The sequence below is a fragment of the Lachancea lanzarotensis genome, scaffold LALA0S09, assembly GCF_000938715.1.
Source record: "Lachancea lanzarotensis genome assembly LALA0, scaffold LALA0S09, whole genome shotgun sequence".
Taxonomy (NCBI): Eukaryota; Fungi; Ascomycota; class Saccharomycetes; order Saccharomycetales; family Saccharomycetaceae; genus Lachancea; species Lachancea lanzarotensis.
The window spans coordinates 105,015-120,265 of NW_019212887.1; the positions used below are offsets into that span (position 1 = coordinate 105,015).

A 15,251-nucleotide genomic window follows, 5' to 3' on the forward strand; every position below is an offset into this window, starting at 1 on the left:
TTCAAAAGTGACTCAAACCACCACAAATCGTTGTTGAACCTATTACAGTCGCCACTATTGACGCAGGTATAGCTTGGCGGCGTTCCGAGCACCCTTTGAAGCCTTTTTGTAAACGATAAACTCCGGGAACATGTAGTTTGATAGGTTAACTCTAAAAATTGTATCTGTTCTTGGCCTTAAAAGTACGCCAACGTGATTGATGGAAAGGAAAGTTTGAAAGAAGAGTTTGTGGCGACTGGTTACAGTTGAACTATCCAGTCGATAACGTCTTGAACGTAGTCTCCGTTCTTGCAACTTATAGTGAAAACTGCCAAGTCCCGGTCGAGATAGATTTGGGAGTTTGGTAAGTGAAGAATGCCGTTCTTGAGATCTAGACCCAGCTCTTTGGAGAGTATTTCCACGTTTCGAAGAACGTAGAGATTGGTTTCGTCGAGCTGATAGGTCGGTATATCGTCAAACTCGTAGTTTCGCAATAGGGGAGCCAGAAACTTCCAATTATCCAGGGTGTTCTGGTCTGGACCAGATTTCTTCGGCATGCGGCGGCCAGTAGATGTTGAGTTGGCTTCCAATTGGGACAGAAGATCGATCTTGTTACCCAAAATCAACATAGGAACATTGTCGTGGTTGGTGTCACATATAACTTCCTGAAGTTTTTGTTTGGCCTGCGACCAACTGCTTAGGTCTGAAAGGTCCAAAACGTAGATTACAAGGTCTGCGCGACACAAATAGCGGTGCCATAAATGATGGAACCGAGTTTGACCCGCCAGATCAAATATGTGTACTGTGTTTAGCCCCAGTGTGATGCGTTCTGTCTGCACACCCAGAGTTGGAATAGTATCGCGTTCAAACGGTTTCTGCACAAGTGCGCGAGTCAAAGACGTTTTACCTGAATTTTGTAGCCCTACAATCACAATATTTAGCTGTTTCCACGTATAAACGTTAGTAAAAGCAGTGTGAATATCACAGGCTAGCCTCTGGAGCTGCCATTCTTGGCAATAACGTTACGTACCTCTTTTCGGTAGAAAATCGACAACAAGTAACGCCAAAAAGACGTTAGCCACGATTCCAGGTATTCTGCACCAAGCATGATAGAAAACAATAGGTTTGGAGCAAGCAATTGGAACTCCTTTTGAGGATTTACACTAAGATGAGCTTGCTTTACATATTTCATCACCAGTAGCACTTTATATACAACTTTTGATGCTAATTTCAATACTAACGACAGAAACACAATAAATATCAATTGAGCTATTTCTAATGTTCCCGTCTTCTCGGCGATGGTTTGCAAAATGTCAGGTTTAGTTATGTAGAGTTTTATCTGGAGTCAAAGCGCCCCACCTCCTCGGCCTTTGGGTTTGGACCTCTAAACCGCAGTGTTGCATATATTATTAGAAACCAAGACTTCATGTATCGGAAGAGCAACTAATAATGTGTGTCTGTTCCTTCTATTCTATGAATGTTCATCTTATCATCATCGTTACCTTACTCCGAGTGAAGCGTTCTCTCTTTTGCCAATTGCTCGAACCTTCTAACCGCAGGATAGCCTTCGAGACACCCGAAAAAGTACCATTCAATAAGGAAGTCGGTGGGGACCCGGTAAAAGTCTAGTCGTGGCTTTAGATAGAAAACACACTCGCCAACGTGTATTATAAACGCAGCCAATTCAATACCGAGAAGCAAGCGGCCGTTATCGAAGTAAGACCCGACAAAAGGCACGTAGTTTAGCAACGGCCGGTAAAAATAGCACATCAACGGTAAAAACACTAGTGCGATGAATCCGTATCCTAAAAGTCCACTGGGTGGGCTCAACTCGTTAATTTGAACGTGTGAAAAACCACGCTTGGCGGCGGCGATTTTGGCCATTTCGACAAGTCGGGGACGAGATTCAGCCCAGTCCTGGAGTGGTGGGTCAAAAAGCACCACTTTTTCGATCTCAAACTCGACGTCAAAATGATTAAACGATAGCGTCATATGGGTCAGTTCGATCTTTTCGAGCCGCACATTTGCAATCTGGTCTGTGATCGGTACATCTCCATATGCATACAAGTAATCTTCAAGAGCCAGCTTGTGCGACTTGTTCATGTGGGCCACAATGCTTTCGGGCGACATCGGTAGCAGTGTGATGGGCAGTGGGTGTGGGAAACAAAAAATGACTAGATGCCGGGAGAACTGGAGCTCTTACAACCGTTGAAAAGGTAAAATAGCGCGTGCAAATATAATTGCAGAGCTAGTGCGTACCGAGAGTTGAAACGAACTAGTCCTGGAGGGCTTATAAGGTTGGTCGTCCTTTAAGTTCGATGATGACGTTTTTATACATCTATTAAATCGTTGGATTTGAAGGTCACTATGTACTATACTGACATTGAATGTTGGAGACCAACTTCTAAGCCTGTCATCTATATCAAAACTCTCCATAACGAAGACAAGAATAACACATAAAATTGGGCGTATGTATTTGCGTCTGTGAAGTCCACTAATCCGACCCTTTTCGTGGACTACGAATAAAATGACAATTAAAAACGAAATCCATCACACGTTACCCATGATATCGGCTGGAAACCGTGGCAAGAACAAACAGCAAGCAAACATTGATTACTTCTGAACTCTTTTAATCTCCCTTTGATGTATATTCTGTACCGTTCAGGTCGCCAAACCGCAACTAACCATCTTTCCACTTGTTATTCAATTATTTGACCCAAAAATGCTTGAAAAGCTCCCTTGAAAAAGCCTAACCATACAATTCTAAGTCGCAACTATTGAAAACATGCTTCAAAACTATGGAAATAAGCGTCTAAACCTGCTTTTCTCCAAACTATTTGAACTTGACGTCCAATTTAATCACCATATACGAATCATCTAAAGGGGCTCCAGAAATTCATTTCGGTACAGGCTATATACGCACTCTTTAGAACAAACCAACTTCTCCAAAAAGACACCAAAGTTGACATCAAACCCTCATCAAACTGCCCAATGTCAAGTCACACAGGTAGCCATGGGTCCCATCATCACCATCATCACCATGGTTCGCACGGACAGGAGCAACGTATTGGCAAATATCAAATAATCAAGACACTTGGGGAAGGCTCTTTTGGGAAAGTGAAGCTGGCGTACCACGTCACTACAGGCCAGAAAGTGGCTTTGAAGATCATCAACAAGAAGGTTTTGGCCAAGAGTGACATGCAAGGTCGCATCGAGCGAGAAATCTCGTATCTCCGGCTGCTCAGACATCCACATATCATCAAGCTTTACGATGTAATCAAGTCAAAAGACGAAATTGTGATGGTTATCGAATACGCTGGTAATGAACTGTTTGACTACATTGTGCAACGCGATAAGATGAGTGAGAATGAAGCACGTCGGTTCTTCCAACAGATTATCAGTGCTGTGGAATACTGTCATCGTCACAAGATCGTACACCGGGATCTGAAGCCCGAGAACTTGCTTCTAGACGAGCATCTCAACGTCAAGATCGCAGATTTTGGGTTGTCCAATATTATGACAGATGGTAATTTCCTAAGAACGTCGTGTGGGTCGCCCAATTACGCGGCTCCTGAAGTTATCAGCGGGAAACTATACGCAGGGCCCGAAGTCGACGTATGGTCGTCTGGGGTTATTCTGTACGTGATGTTGTGTCGTCGTCTGCCGTTCGACGACGAGAGCATCCCAGTGTTGTTCAAAAACATTAGCAACGGTATCTACACTTTGCCCAAGTTTTTGTCGCCAGGTGCCTCTAATTTGATCAAACGGATGCTGATCGTCAACCCACTCAACAGAATTACAATTCACGAGATAATGCAGGACGAATGGTTCCGGGTTGAAATGTCCGAGTATTTACTGCCCGCTGACTTACGATCAGAAGGTGACGCACATAACGAAGGCGATCATCACGGTCAAGGCGACGAAGAAGAAGTGGAAGAAGTGGATGATTCATTAGTGACCATGCTAACAAAAACGATGGGATACGATCGAGACGAAATTTACGAAGCATTAGAGTCAGAAGAGGATAATCCGGCACTCAAAGAAATTAGAGACGCTTACTCCTTGATAAAGGAAAACAAGTCCCTGATCGATGATTTGAAGAACAACAGAGACCAAAGCAACGAACTTGACACGTTCTTGTCTCAGTCACCCCCAACTTACGACCAAAAACCACAGCGGTCACCCGCGGGCCCCAATCCGTCGCATGGCTCACGAAACCACCGCCATGTGAAGAGAAGCCAACAGCGCACGTATCAGTCGCCGTTTGTGGATCAAGAGAAGGACGAGGACAGCACAATAGCCATTTTGCCCAGCTCGCTGCCTCAAATGCACCGCGCTAACATGTTGGCGGAAGGTTCTCCTGCTGCTACCAAGATTTCTCCGCTAAGCACAAAAAAGTCGAAAACCAGGTGGCATTTCGGGATCAGGTCTCGTTCTTATCCGCTGGACGTGATGGGCGAAATCTATATCGCATTGAAAAATCTGGGAGCGCAATGGGCCAAGCCTTCTGAGGATGACTTGTGGACCATTCGAGTGAGATGGAAATACGACACCAAACAGCCTGTTAATGAGAAGATACCGGATCTGATGAAAATGGTGATCCAGCTCTTCCAAATCGAAGCCAACAACTATTTGGTAGATTTCAAATTTGATGGTTGGGAGAACAGTTATGGTGAATCCACCCCGGCTGCTAACGAAGATGAAATGAGCACATTTTCTGCATATCCATTTTTGCATCTCACCACCAAACTCATCATGGAATTGGCCGTCAACAGTCAAGGTGGCTAGTGTGTGTCATTAAAAGGAACCCACAATACTGGTTGCGCTGGCCCAGATTCTTTGCTGGAAAAGGGACCGAAACACTAAAGATCTCGTCTTGTATCAATCCATCGTCACACTTATTCTCCCTCAGCTCTATAACGTTATACTGAACTAGATATTGTCTACTCAGCTTTCAAATTTCATAACTAATGTTGATTTTTCCTTATAGAGTAAAATATCATCATTACCAGCCAACCTTATAGATATATAGGAAAATGAGATCAAAAGTTAAAGAAACTTCTGATTCTTTCAAAAACCTTAGGGTACAAAGGCTCCTTGAGACCACCAATTGGGAGCTTTGTTTGATTTCAATTAGACGTCACAATAGTAGTGGGTTTTAAAATCGTGGGATGCCTAGTTTTGTTATGAGCCAGGAGTCATTTGACGAGAAGAGTGTCCCCATTGAGTTCAAGAAGAATGGATCAAAGTTTTTGGATGCTTTGCAAACTGATAAGCTAAGACATCTACCACTGTTTGAAGGCTGTGATTCAGATTTCGTACAATTACAGGCCATCAACAAACAGATTAACAGGGCTAGACGAGTTTTGGTGCTCACAGGTGCTGGAATTTCTTGTAATGCTGGGATCCCCGATTTTAGATCATCCAGTGGGCTGTATGAGCTGGTGAAGCGTCAATATCCCGATGCAAGCATAAGGTCGGGCCAGGAGATGTTTGACATATCGTTGTTCCGTGAAGAGAACAAGATTCCAGTGTTTGCCAGTTTCATGGAAAAACTGTACAGTAGTGCAAGAGTGGCACAACCGACCAAGACGCACCGTTTTATTGCACATTTGAAGAACAGGGGGAAGCTTTTACGATGCTACACGCAAAATATCGATGGTTTGGAAGAAACGTTGGGTCTAGAGGTATCGTCAGAACGCGATAACAGTTCAACAATGGCCAATCAATGGAAAAATTTAGACGTGGTGCAGCTGCATGGTGATCTGAATAAACTGAGCTGCACCCAGTGTTTCGCAACTTGTGACTGGAACAGAATGCTGTCTAGAACGCTACGAAGCGGTCAACTTCCCAATTGTCCACGCTGCCAGGATACTAACCATCAAAGATCGCTTCAAGGCAAGCGGAATACCGGGTCTATTGGACTTCTGAGACCCAATATTGTTCTTTACGGTGAAAATCATCCGAGTTGCGAGTTTATAACCCAGGGGCTCAACATAGACATCGCTAAAGGGCGGCCCGACTTGTTTTTCATCATGGGGACGAGTTTGAAAGTCGATGGAGTGAAAAAGCTGGTCAGAAACATAAGCAAACAAGTTCACGAACGTAACGGCCTTGTTATCCTCATCAACAAGACTAAAATCGGGGATTGCAATTGGCACGGAATCATAGACTATCAGATATTATCTGACTGCGACGATTGGGTCGACCATTTACAGGAGAGCATCCCAGACTTGTTCAAGACACAACAACAGATTGAAAAAGCCAAACAGCTGCGGAGAGAAAATAGCGAGATTCGCAAGCGCCAGAAACAGGAAAGAAAGCTCACACCGCCATCGTCACCCACTAAGCGCAAAAAACTTGTATCGTCAAAACCACTTGACGCTCCTCCAAGTCCACAAAGTACCTCATCCGAAACATCATCATCCTCAGTGCATTTAAAAACCGAAGCAAGCGAAATTGTTTTTAAGCTTGCTCTTGAAGAGGCCAGAGCACAGCCTTGCAGCATATCCGATATAAGGTCACTCCCGTCTTTGCAAAGAGAAGAAATCTTATCCAACGAGACCGACACGACACTGGAGGGTGAACTCACAGAAGTTGATGATGAGGATTTGAACCCACCATTGTACAGAACTTCCAAAGAAGCACCTCTTGCAGCAGCTAGATAAAATCAACGATACGAGGGAAACTTAACGTTGACGTAAACGAACTCTCACTCTTAACCATCTATATATATACTACAACGAGAGTTCTATTTTAAGGCCGTTACACGCAGCACCAACTTCTTCAAGTTAAAACATGTTACGTTATTTGAGGTTAACTTTCCGGAATGGAGGTCAGCGATTGAAGAGCGGAATGATTCCTCGGTAAGAACCACATTCTCTTGTTTATCGTTTATTAACGAAATCATCAGTGGGAAGTTGGCATCGGGCAGGCAACCCGTGAGCTTAGCGTGGCACAAACGATCCAGTTGCTGGTACGATTGAAGTTCTGAGGTAGCACATTTGGCAACATAGCACTCGTCATCATATACAAATTTCACCTTGATGTCCTTCTCCTCTCGATAAGGAACATCGAATCCGAATGTGGAGAGCGCAGGTGTGGCCGGCGCCGAATGAGGTTTCCTTTTCAACGTGGGCGACTCTAATGTCAATCTTTTCGCCGAGAAAGATAATGCTCTGCTTTTCATGCCAATAACGGGATTGAGGTGCTCGGCAAAGTTGTTTTGTGCATTATAAAACTTACCGGTAACAGCTTCCCAAGACTCACTACCTGAAGGCGAGGGCCATAGCTTGAATGTCGAGCCACGCGGCGTAATAACGACATCCCCAGGTTTAGGAGATAGCCAGTTGTTTTGAATGATGTCTATTCTAATATCTTCTGATATAACAGATGAACCAAGTAGCTCGCCAAAGTATTTGTTGAGCTCCTTGACTCTATTTTTGACCTGGCACGAAGTTATGGATCCGCAAGGGGATGGAAGCGTAGGAAGGAATTCTTGAATGTCGTTAATGTTCTCCCTTATCAACTGGTCTTTGATCAAAAGTTGCAGTGAATAGAAATCCTGATAAAATCTAGACAAGACACGATGATGACCGGTTTTCATTACGCATCTGATCTTGTACCACATTCGATTATCCCACAGATCGATGGCCTCTACCTGACAGCTTTTGATTTCTGGTAAGGACGCACCGAATGCGTCCTTACCAGAATTCGTTGACGAGAAAGGCAAATTAACAGCCGGGAGAGTGGTTGCTTTGTGAATTGGCGATTGTAATGTAGTCGGCGTTGTAGCGAAATCTGATGATATTGTGGGTGTCAGACTGCGGTTAACAGCCAAACATCTTATGGGGACTAGTCCTTGACCCACGCGGTTGACTAGACGCACCTCAACGAGATTATTGGGTGCAAAGTCAATAAGGTGAACGACATCACCCTTGTATACGTTCAGCAATGACTGGGCATCGCTCTTTTGTGATACTGTGTGGGATTTTTCTCGCGGGAGAAAATCCTGGAGCACATCGAAGAATATTACCGACTGCTCCACATTTATGGGACTGCCGAAACTCTTGGAGGTCATATTGGGTTTTGAAATTGTTTTTTTGGAGGGCCTTCGAGCGGTGTGTGTGGACGAATCGAATAATTCCAAGACTCCAACCAACCTGGACTTGGCAGATGCCATAATTTCTGACGGATTCGGCGTTCGGTAACCAGCGTTAAAAACCATATCACCAAGGCCCGTAAACGAAGTCTAATGATGATTAGAATGCTAAATCCTTGCGCTGGACCATATTCCTCCAATCGAGCTGCGCTGCGGATTCCTAGTACTCCGTTGATATATACATATTCGCCTCAAACGCGGGAGTCAACTCTGGCCACATCAGACTACCCACACACACAGACATAGACACGAATGATGGCAGAATATGTGAGATTTCTTGTCCATAGCTGTGTTTGGAGACGATTTGCACACCCGAAAATAAAGATGCGCTTGGTTGATGCACGATAATGCACGTATAGTACAGGCCGATCAAATCACCAGGACAACCACATTCAAATTACGTAGCAACCATTCTCGACATCACATGATCGGACCCGTCGCGTTGTTGTTGATTGCCATTGTTCCAAATCAGGCAAAAGCAGTGTTTACCCTTACGTAAGAGGGTTTACAGATGCGGAAAGCGTAAACAGCACTTTCTTGTTTTGTTATAGAGATCGTCGCGATGACGTCGGTAATGCACCACGTCGATCTCGAAGCCTGGGCAGTTTGGCACGGCCGGTCTTGAATAGGCGGTACGATATTATCCCTCCTTCGCCCCTGCTTTACTGCGGATCACGATGTTTAAACGACACACGACGCACGTCACAGTAGACCTACCACTTCAGACACAGTTTAGTATGCTACCCATGTGGGAGAGCTCCCTTGCCCTTGATGATCCAGCCATTTCATGAGTTTTCTGCGCTGCAAGACATAATTGCACATCTGAGGCCAACTTAGCGGATGTACTGTGTGAATAGTCATGCGACTTGGTTCCTCCACTATCGCTAGCGCCAATTACAGGCTTTCTCAAGTGTATTATTTACAATTAAAATAAGCTTCACATATGTGTCAGGCGGTGTCTACTGAATAAGGGTGATTGCAAATTTGAAATCTGCGTGTTACTTACATCGATTGTCGCCCCAAAGCGAACCGGACAACTCATGGAAAATTATTTATTATCAGTCGTCCGGATTATAAAGGGGCGCTACTTTTTCTACTTCCAGCCATTTGCGCCAGGTACACATTGGAACATTTTGTCGCGTCCCAGCTGGTATACCGGAAGAGTTTATAAAATATGTTGGTGTAGGAAACATATACAAAAGTGACACCCGCAAGCGAACAATTCAAACCACGACCTGATTTTTTTTTTATACTTGTGAAATAGATCACATGACGCGAGACAGGGTAAGTTTGAATGATTAGGATCAGGTCTTCCAAGGTCAAGGAAAGAGTCGCTAAGGACTACGTTGGAAACGAAAATAAGTAAATCGCCGGGTGTCATTAAGGTCCTGTAATCTACTTGATCGCTCTCAGTGCTACTACCTTCTCTATGTTTTGTTACTTAGATTCTTTTTCCATAAAATTCCTATAACTAATCTTAACTTGAAATCTTGTATAAAGCTTATGGAGCGTCGGTGCATTCCCAGTCAGTGGGCTCGTAAGCCTCTGGTTGATCCAGGAATTCCACCTGCTCCGGTGTAAGCTCAAAATCGTACGCCTCCAAATTGCCTGTGAGTCTGGCTACAGAACGTGATTTAGGCAGTGGAACGTATCCATGCTGGAGGGACCAACGAATCAACACTTGTCCAGCATCGTGGCCGGTTTCCTTGGCCACCTGGAGAACTTTTGGATCTTTGAGCTTGTACCCGTGAGTGAGCGGTGAAAACGCCTCCACGACCAAACCCTTGGCCTTGCAGTGGTCTGCAAGCTCCTGGCGCATGATCCAAGGCGAGATCTCTATCTGGTTGACGACGGGCTTGTGCTTGAGTTCTGGCCAAGCCAGTAGCTCATCCACATGGTGCGCACCGTAGTTGGACACTCCAATTGAACGCACAATTCCTTGATCAACCGCTTCCTGCATTGCCTTGTAAGTTTCTAGTCTCCCTCTGGAGCCACTTAGCGGTGAATGAATTAGTAGCAGATCGATGTAGCCTAAGGGTTCCACTTTGGCCAAACATTCCTTGATGGCACGCTTGGCATTGCTGTAACCGTTTTGCGAATTCCAAAGCTTTGTAGTGTAGAACACGTCGTTCCGTTTATTCTTACTAGGGTCTTCTTGCAACCACTTGTGAATACCTTGGCCAACTTCTTCCTCATTCCCATACAACACCGCAGTATCCAAGTGTCTGTATCCGGCTTTCAAAGCCTCGTACACCACTTCAGTGGTCTCCGCCCTTGGGATGTCATAGGTTCCCAAGCCCAATGAGGGTAGAAGATAGCCACTGGAGAGTTTGTAAGTTTTTGGAATAGAGGGCATTTTTGTCACAATATTTCGGTAACTTTGAATAGGTAACAAAAGCAAGACATCCTTGAGAGGGATTAGGTGGAATAACCTGGCTTTCTTATATACGATTTGCCCTCATGTCCAGATACTGTGATTGAATGCGACACTTTGCTATTGTTTTGATCATATGATGTGCTGATGACAATGGGTTATTCGACCGTTTACTTATATCGATTGTGTAAGCATCTTGCAAGGGCCATCGAAGCAGCGACGAATGATGGATTCATTACCATGGTTTGGACAGGTTACCCCATTTATCGTTAAGCGCCTCTTTCCAAGGGCAAATTAACGTCGGTATGATCAACTGACTTACAGAAAAAGGTGTAAAAATGCAGTGTGTTTTTATTTTTTGGAATATATTCGTACCATAACTCTCCCGTCTGTTCATAATCTCATGCTCTCATGCTTTCAAGTTGTTTCCGGATCAATTCGTACACGGTGAATGTCACGGCTTGTCCTGGAGCGACCCGCATCACACGCGGTGTGATACCTTTGTACAACGCTCGAAACCCTTCTTCTTGAATCAACTGACGCGTGATATTTGCAATCCTAGTGAAACTGGAAGCTTTTGAAGTAGATTTGTCCTTCTGTAGTCGAGTTTTGATGGTATCGAGCGGTGCGTTCGAAAACGGACCTACAGCACCGGAAATCAATCCAATGAGCGATGTTTCCCACGACGGGAGCATCTCAGTGTTGTGGTACCGTTGTAAACGCCGTTTGAGCGTGGAATATACGGTGAAATTGGCACCTTGGTTTGTTGCCTGCCGTGCAGCTGTCAACGACACACCACGGTACAAAGCCCGCGGGCCTTCTTCCTTGATTATAACGTAGGTTGCCTGAACAGCATTGCGGTACCGAGCTGTTGCCTTTACGTTTGCAGTTGCTGAATGGCCCGAATGGTATGCAACGCTGGAAAAACTGGCGGTGGATGGCCCGGTGGCACCACCGGCGCCTGTGGCTCCGGCCACTTCCGCCATCAGCGGCACGTAGTGAACGTGTTGTGCCTGTAGCCTAATTTTGACCACTTCCATAGGGTTTACTACCAAAACCGCTTCTGTGATGCCTGCTCCCACACCTGCAATGAAAGTATTGCCCGTAGAAACTTCGCCGGTGGCTTTATCTGCCAGCAGAGTGCGGTAGAACTCGTAAGACGTGAACCGAATGGCCATTTTTGGGATGATTCCGATCACAACGGCGCCCAAACCTTTGTAAAATGCCAGTAATCCTTCGTTATGTGCAATTTCCCGACCTGTGGCTAAAAACCCCACTGGTTTGCCGCCGCTGGACTTTCTGGAATGGATTTGCATGCGCACTTTGATGGTGTCCAACGGATGACAACATAAAGCTTCGAATAGTCCTGCGGTACCCCCGGCAATCAGGTTGATTGCCGGATGCGAAGACCGCGAATTGTTACCGCGATTCGACATCCAGGGCCACACTTGTTATATAAAGTAAAAAAGAAGATGCGAAATACACTATTAAAAATGCTATACTAATGGTGTCAATGAAATCAGCAAAGACACTTTACCACAATTCACCACACTTCACCACAATTTTGGGTCGAAATGGATGTTTTCGGAGTATTTATTCCTTAATTGTTTAGTTTTAGGGTATAACCTATTTTCAGAGGAGTAGTTAGAGGTTTAGTCCCTGGAAGGAAAAGTGTCTTTGGACTTATTTCGAGGCCTTTATATATAGTTTGAGTCCATGGCATTTTTGGTCCGGGTTTGGTTCAATGGAATGGTCTTGGTGGCTATATGGCCGAGATGCCCACGCGCTGACGCAATTTAGCCATTGATGCGAACGTTTGGGGAAAAGGCAATATAGTCCGGGGACGTCGGCGAGGGACAAAGTGACAAGGACAAGAGTGCACAAGAGGTGAGGGATTGAAGAGAGAACTATCAAGACTGTTTGAGGATGAGTCTTATGGAGACGGTAAGACAGAATGTTCGCAGAATATGAATATTGAGCGAGTATCACGTGACCTATCAGAATAGCACATTGAGCTATGAGTGGGGTACCAAAACCAGCTTTCCCTTTGCAGATTCTATGTGACAAGCCTAGACATTGTCCACTCGCCCTTCACTCTTTGTATGTCTAGTTTTAGGATTTGCATATCTTCTTTCTCGCTATGTATCATTGATATAAATGATAAATATTAGAGGACCCGGAAATATACCCACTGAAAAACTCCGGTGCCGGTAGTAGAGAGTGGTAAAGGTGGTTAACGAGGAGAAAGCAGGAGTAGGAACCAAAAACGCATACAATTTTTGAATTGGAAGATTGTGGGTGCATGGTGGATGACTTTTCCTACGCATAGCTCATCTCAGAGTGAAAAAAGGGTACTTCTGAGAGAGGTCACGTGATCAAGAACACGATTAGTGTTAACTGCGATCAAGGCCCCCGGCCCCCCACAAACCCTTTACCCCAGTCAGTCAAGGCAAAAACCAATACCCACCAGACCTGGTATCAACCTTGAAATACCTCCACCACTAATTTTTCCAGAATCGTGTCTAGCTTCATTATCACTATGAACGGGAAGCATCTCCTATTGCACAGATGATAGAACTTCCTCTTTGGAGTGCGTTGCCTCGAGTTCTTGTAGCTTCTTGGAGTGCCTCTTGAAGTCTGGGAATAATACACCAAGCATGAGTTTAGAGCCATTTCGTGACGCGTGTAGCCAGCTTCTTCCTGCGTATATAGTAAGTTGATACCTTTTGCGAATCACGTGATACATGCAACACAACGCTGTACAAAGAAACCCGCACTCAACCACCTCATTTTTGCTCTTTCCACCCAAACATAAACCTGGCGAAACACTCTTAAGCAGTCCGTTGTGTTCTTTCTTTCCCATACACCACCCGTTTAAATAAACACACCGTGTCACGTGTTAGACATTTAACCGTCTCATGGAAATCAAGTAATATGAGTCTCCTACTACACTTATAACACACGAATCGGTTAGCTGTGGACGCTACATCAAACTGCAGATCCAAAACCTATCGTTTTGGGCAATATTATCTTGCACAAAACCCATAAATATGACCTCTTCCAAGAGCCATCATCAGCTTGATGGTTTTACGTTCAAAAACCTCGGAGACGTCGAATTGTTGACTGGGGTCTTATAGCGCTAGACCTATCCGACTTAATAAGAGCTCGAGATATGTGGCAACGTATGTCCTCCAATGCGGCCACAACGACGTTTCGAGATCTTTACAGAATTCTTATACCACCAGCTTCCTCGTCCGTGCCGATAGTTTGACTCTCATGTAAAGTCCGGTACCGATGGGTTCGATGTTCCACTCTATTGGGACTAGGCGTGAAGACCAGATGTCACGTGGCGATGAGATAGAGTTCCATCAAAGTAAGGCCGGATAGTAAGATCCGTAACTTCGTCACTGAAACCACAAAGGCCTTAGATCAATGTTCTCCACCAGAGTATGATCGAAGATGGATGTGTCACCAGAGTGTGAACCGGAATCTCAGACCTTTATTGATTGAACATTTTCGTTTTACGGAAGATCAAAATACCAATGAAATGCTAACGTATGCTAATTGAGCCCTATAGACGTGCTCTACGCTTGGGGCTATAGCAATACACGGAACAACGGCCATGCTTCCCAGCTGTTTCCCATACCCAACACCAAACAACCCTGGACGTAATATGATAACTTTAATATCTAGATGCTACACATGGTACACACGTAAAACGCTTAGGCCTCAGCCATGTCTCTCAATCTTCTGATAGTAGATCTGACAGTGGCAGCGGCAGCGGTGGAGACGGTGTAAGCACCACCAGCAACGGTCTTCTTGCAGCTGGAGCAAGTCCAGATACCAGCAGCACCTCTGGTGACGGTCTTCTTACCGCAGAACGAACAGTCGTATCTGGCGTGTTGTTGGATTTCCAACTTCTTGACCTGTCTTCTCAAAGAAGAACCATAACGGACACCGTACTTACCGGTGATACCAACCTTCTTAGTTCTCTTAGCCCTGTAGAAGAGGATGTTAGTAAGCTGCTGAGGAAAAAGTTTTGGAAAAGCGATAGATGGAGCCACAAATAGGATGAGCACAGGGTACTATTCAGTGCTGTCGGTGCAGACCTGTATAACCAAAGACTGCAATCAGTATGTCAAGACCTTTTTGAACAATTAAGACTGCCACCTTGTAGCGACACATTGTCTAGTTTAATCTCTGCATCCACAGTAATCCGTTCCCGTTGAACTTGGTATCCTTAATACCCTGATTCTTCATAGCCAAACCCCATATGAGTCCAATCTAGTTTCTAATCGCATGTATCGTCACTATTCATACATTTTATTGTCCTTGAGTTGCTGGATTCTAGTCTATTTCAAGTATAGTGCAGTGTGTTAAAATCTTCAACTTCCATTCTATGGATTGAAAAATCCTAGGCTCTGGAGAACGAGTGCCCGCGTACGAAACGATATTCCACAGTGTAGCCGCAATTTCCAAAAAAGAGTCACCGTGAGAAGTGATGATAGCAATTTAAATTCATAAAATTTTAAAAACTCAAAAAATGTAAATAAAATAAAATATGTACGGATGTAAGAATGTATGGGTTTTAGAATAGCAGTCATAAGGTTAGTAGTACGTCCACAACGCATATAGGACTGCCATTTACCGGACAGAACCATTCGATGAGTGGTTAGGTGGTTTATCTTGTGTAGGACCTGTAGAGATCCAAAGTAGTGGCGTGGTTTTCGTTATTTT

General features: G+C 44.7%; 8 protein-coding genes across 8 annotated transcripts; 2 read left to right on the forward strand and 6 right to left on the reverse strand.

Annotated features, from left to right (window-relative positions):
- Window positions 1–239: 239 nt before the first annotated feature.
- On the reverse strand, window positions 240–1,087 carry LALA0_S09e01310g (LALA0S09e01310g1_1; the record flags this gene model as incomplete). The annotated part of the gene is made up of 2 exons (XM_022770625.1): window positions 240–920; window positions 1,010–1,087. The coding sequence occupies 2 exons, from the start codon at window positions 1,085–1,087 to the stop codon at window positions 240–242; spliced, it is 759 nt and encodes a 252-aa protein (XP_022629946.1).
- Window positions 1,088–1,482: 395 nt separating this feature from the next.
- Window positions 1,483–2,109, reverse strand: LALA0_S09e01332g (LALA0S09e01332g1_1; the record flags this gene model as incomplete). Its single annotated transcript, XM_022770626.1, has 1 exon — window positions 1,483–2,109. One exon carries the CDS (start codon window positions 2,107–2,109, stop codon window positions 1,483–1,485), a length of 627 nt encoding a protein of 208 aa, XP_022629947.1.
- An 861-nt stretch (window positions 2,110–2,970) lies between these two features.
- Window positions 2,971–4,767, forward strand: SNF1 (LALA0S09e01354g1_1; the record flags this gene model as incomplete). Its single annotated transcript, XM_022770627.1, has 1 exon — window positions 2,971–4,767. The coding sequence occupies one exon, from the start codon at window positions 2,971–2,973 to the stop codon at window positions 4,765–4,767; it is 1,797 nt and encodes a 598-aa protein (XP_022629948.1).
- A 383-nt stretch (window positions 4,768–5,150) lies between these two features.
- Window positions 5,151–6,647, forward strand: HST3 (LALA0S09e01376g1_1; the record flags this gene model as incomplete). Its single annotated transcript, XM_022770628.1, has 1 exon — window positions 5,151–6,647. One exon carries the CDS (start codon window positions 5,151–5,153, stop codon window positions 6,645–6,647), a length of 1,497 nt encoding a protein of 498 aa, XP_022629949.1.
- Window positions 6,648–6,730: 83 nt separating this feature from the next.
- LALA0_S09e01398g (LALA0S09e01398g1_1) lies at window positions 6,731–8,206 on the reverse strand (the record flags this gene model as incomplete). Its single annotated transcript, XM_022770629.1, has 1 exon — window positions 6,731–8,206. The coding sequence occupies one exon, from the start codon at window positions 8,204–8,206 to the stop codon at window positions 6,731–6,733; it is 1,476 nt and encodes a 491-aa protein (XP_022629950.1).
- A 1,435-nt stretch (window positions 8,207–9,641) lies between these two features.
- On the reverse strand, window positions 9,642–10,496 carry LALA0_S09e01420g (LALA0S09e01420g1_1; the record flags this gene model as incomplete). The annotated part of the gene is made up of 1 exon (XM_022770630.1): window positions 9,642–10,496. One exon carries the CDS (start codon window positions 10,494–10,496, stop codon window positions 9,642–9,644), a length of 855 nt encoding a protein of 284 aa, XP_022629951.1.
- A 419-nt stretch (window positions 10,497–10,915) lies between these two features.
- SFC1 (LALA0S09e01442g1_1) lies at window positions 10,916–11,950 on the reverse strand (the record flags this gene model as incomplete). Its single annotated transcript, XM_022770631.1, has 1 exon — window positions 10,916–11,950. The coding sequence occupies one exon, from the start codon at window positions 11,948–11,950 to the stop codon at window positions 10,916–10,918; it is 1,035 nt and encodes a 344-aa protein (XP_022629952.1).
- Window positions 11,951–14,236: 2,286 nt separating this feature from the next.
- Window positions 14,237–14,836, reverse strand: RPL43B (LALA0S09e01464g1_1; the record flags this gene model as incomplete). Its single annotated transcript, XM_022770632.1, has 2 exons — window positions 14,237–14,513; window positions 14,835–14,836. Coding segments are annotated over 2 exons (279 nt in total).
- Window positions 14,837–15,251: the final 415 nt, after the last annotated feature.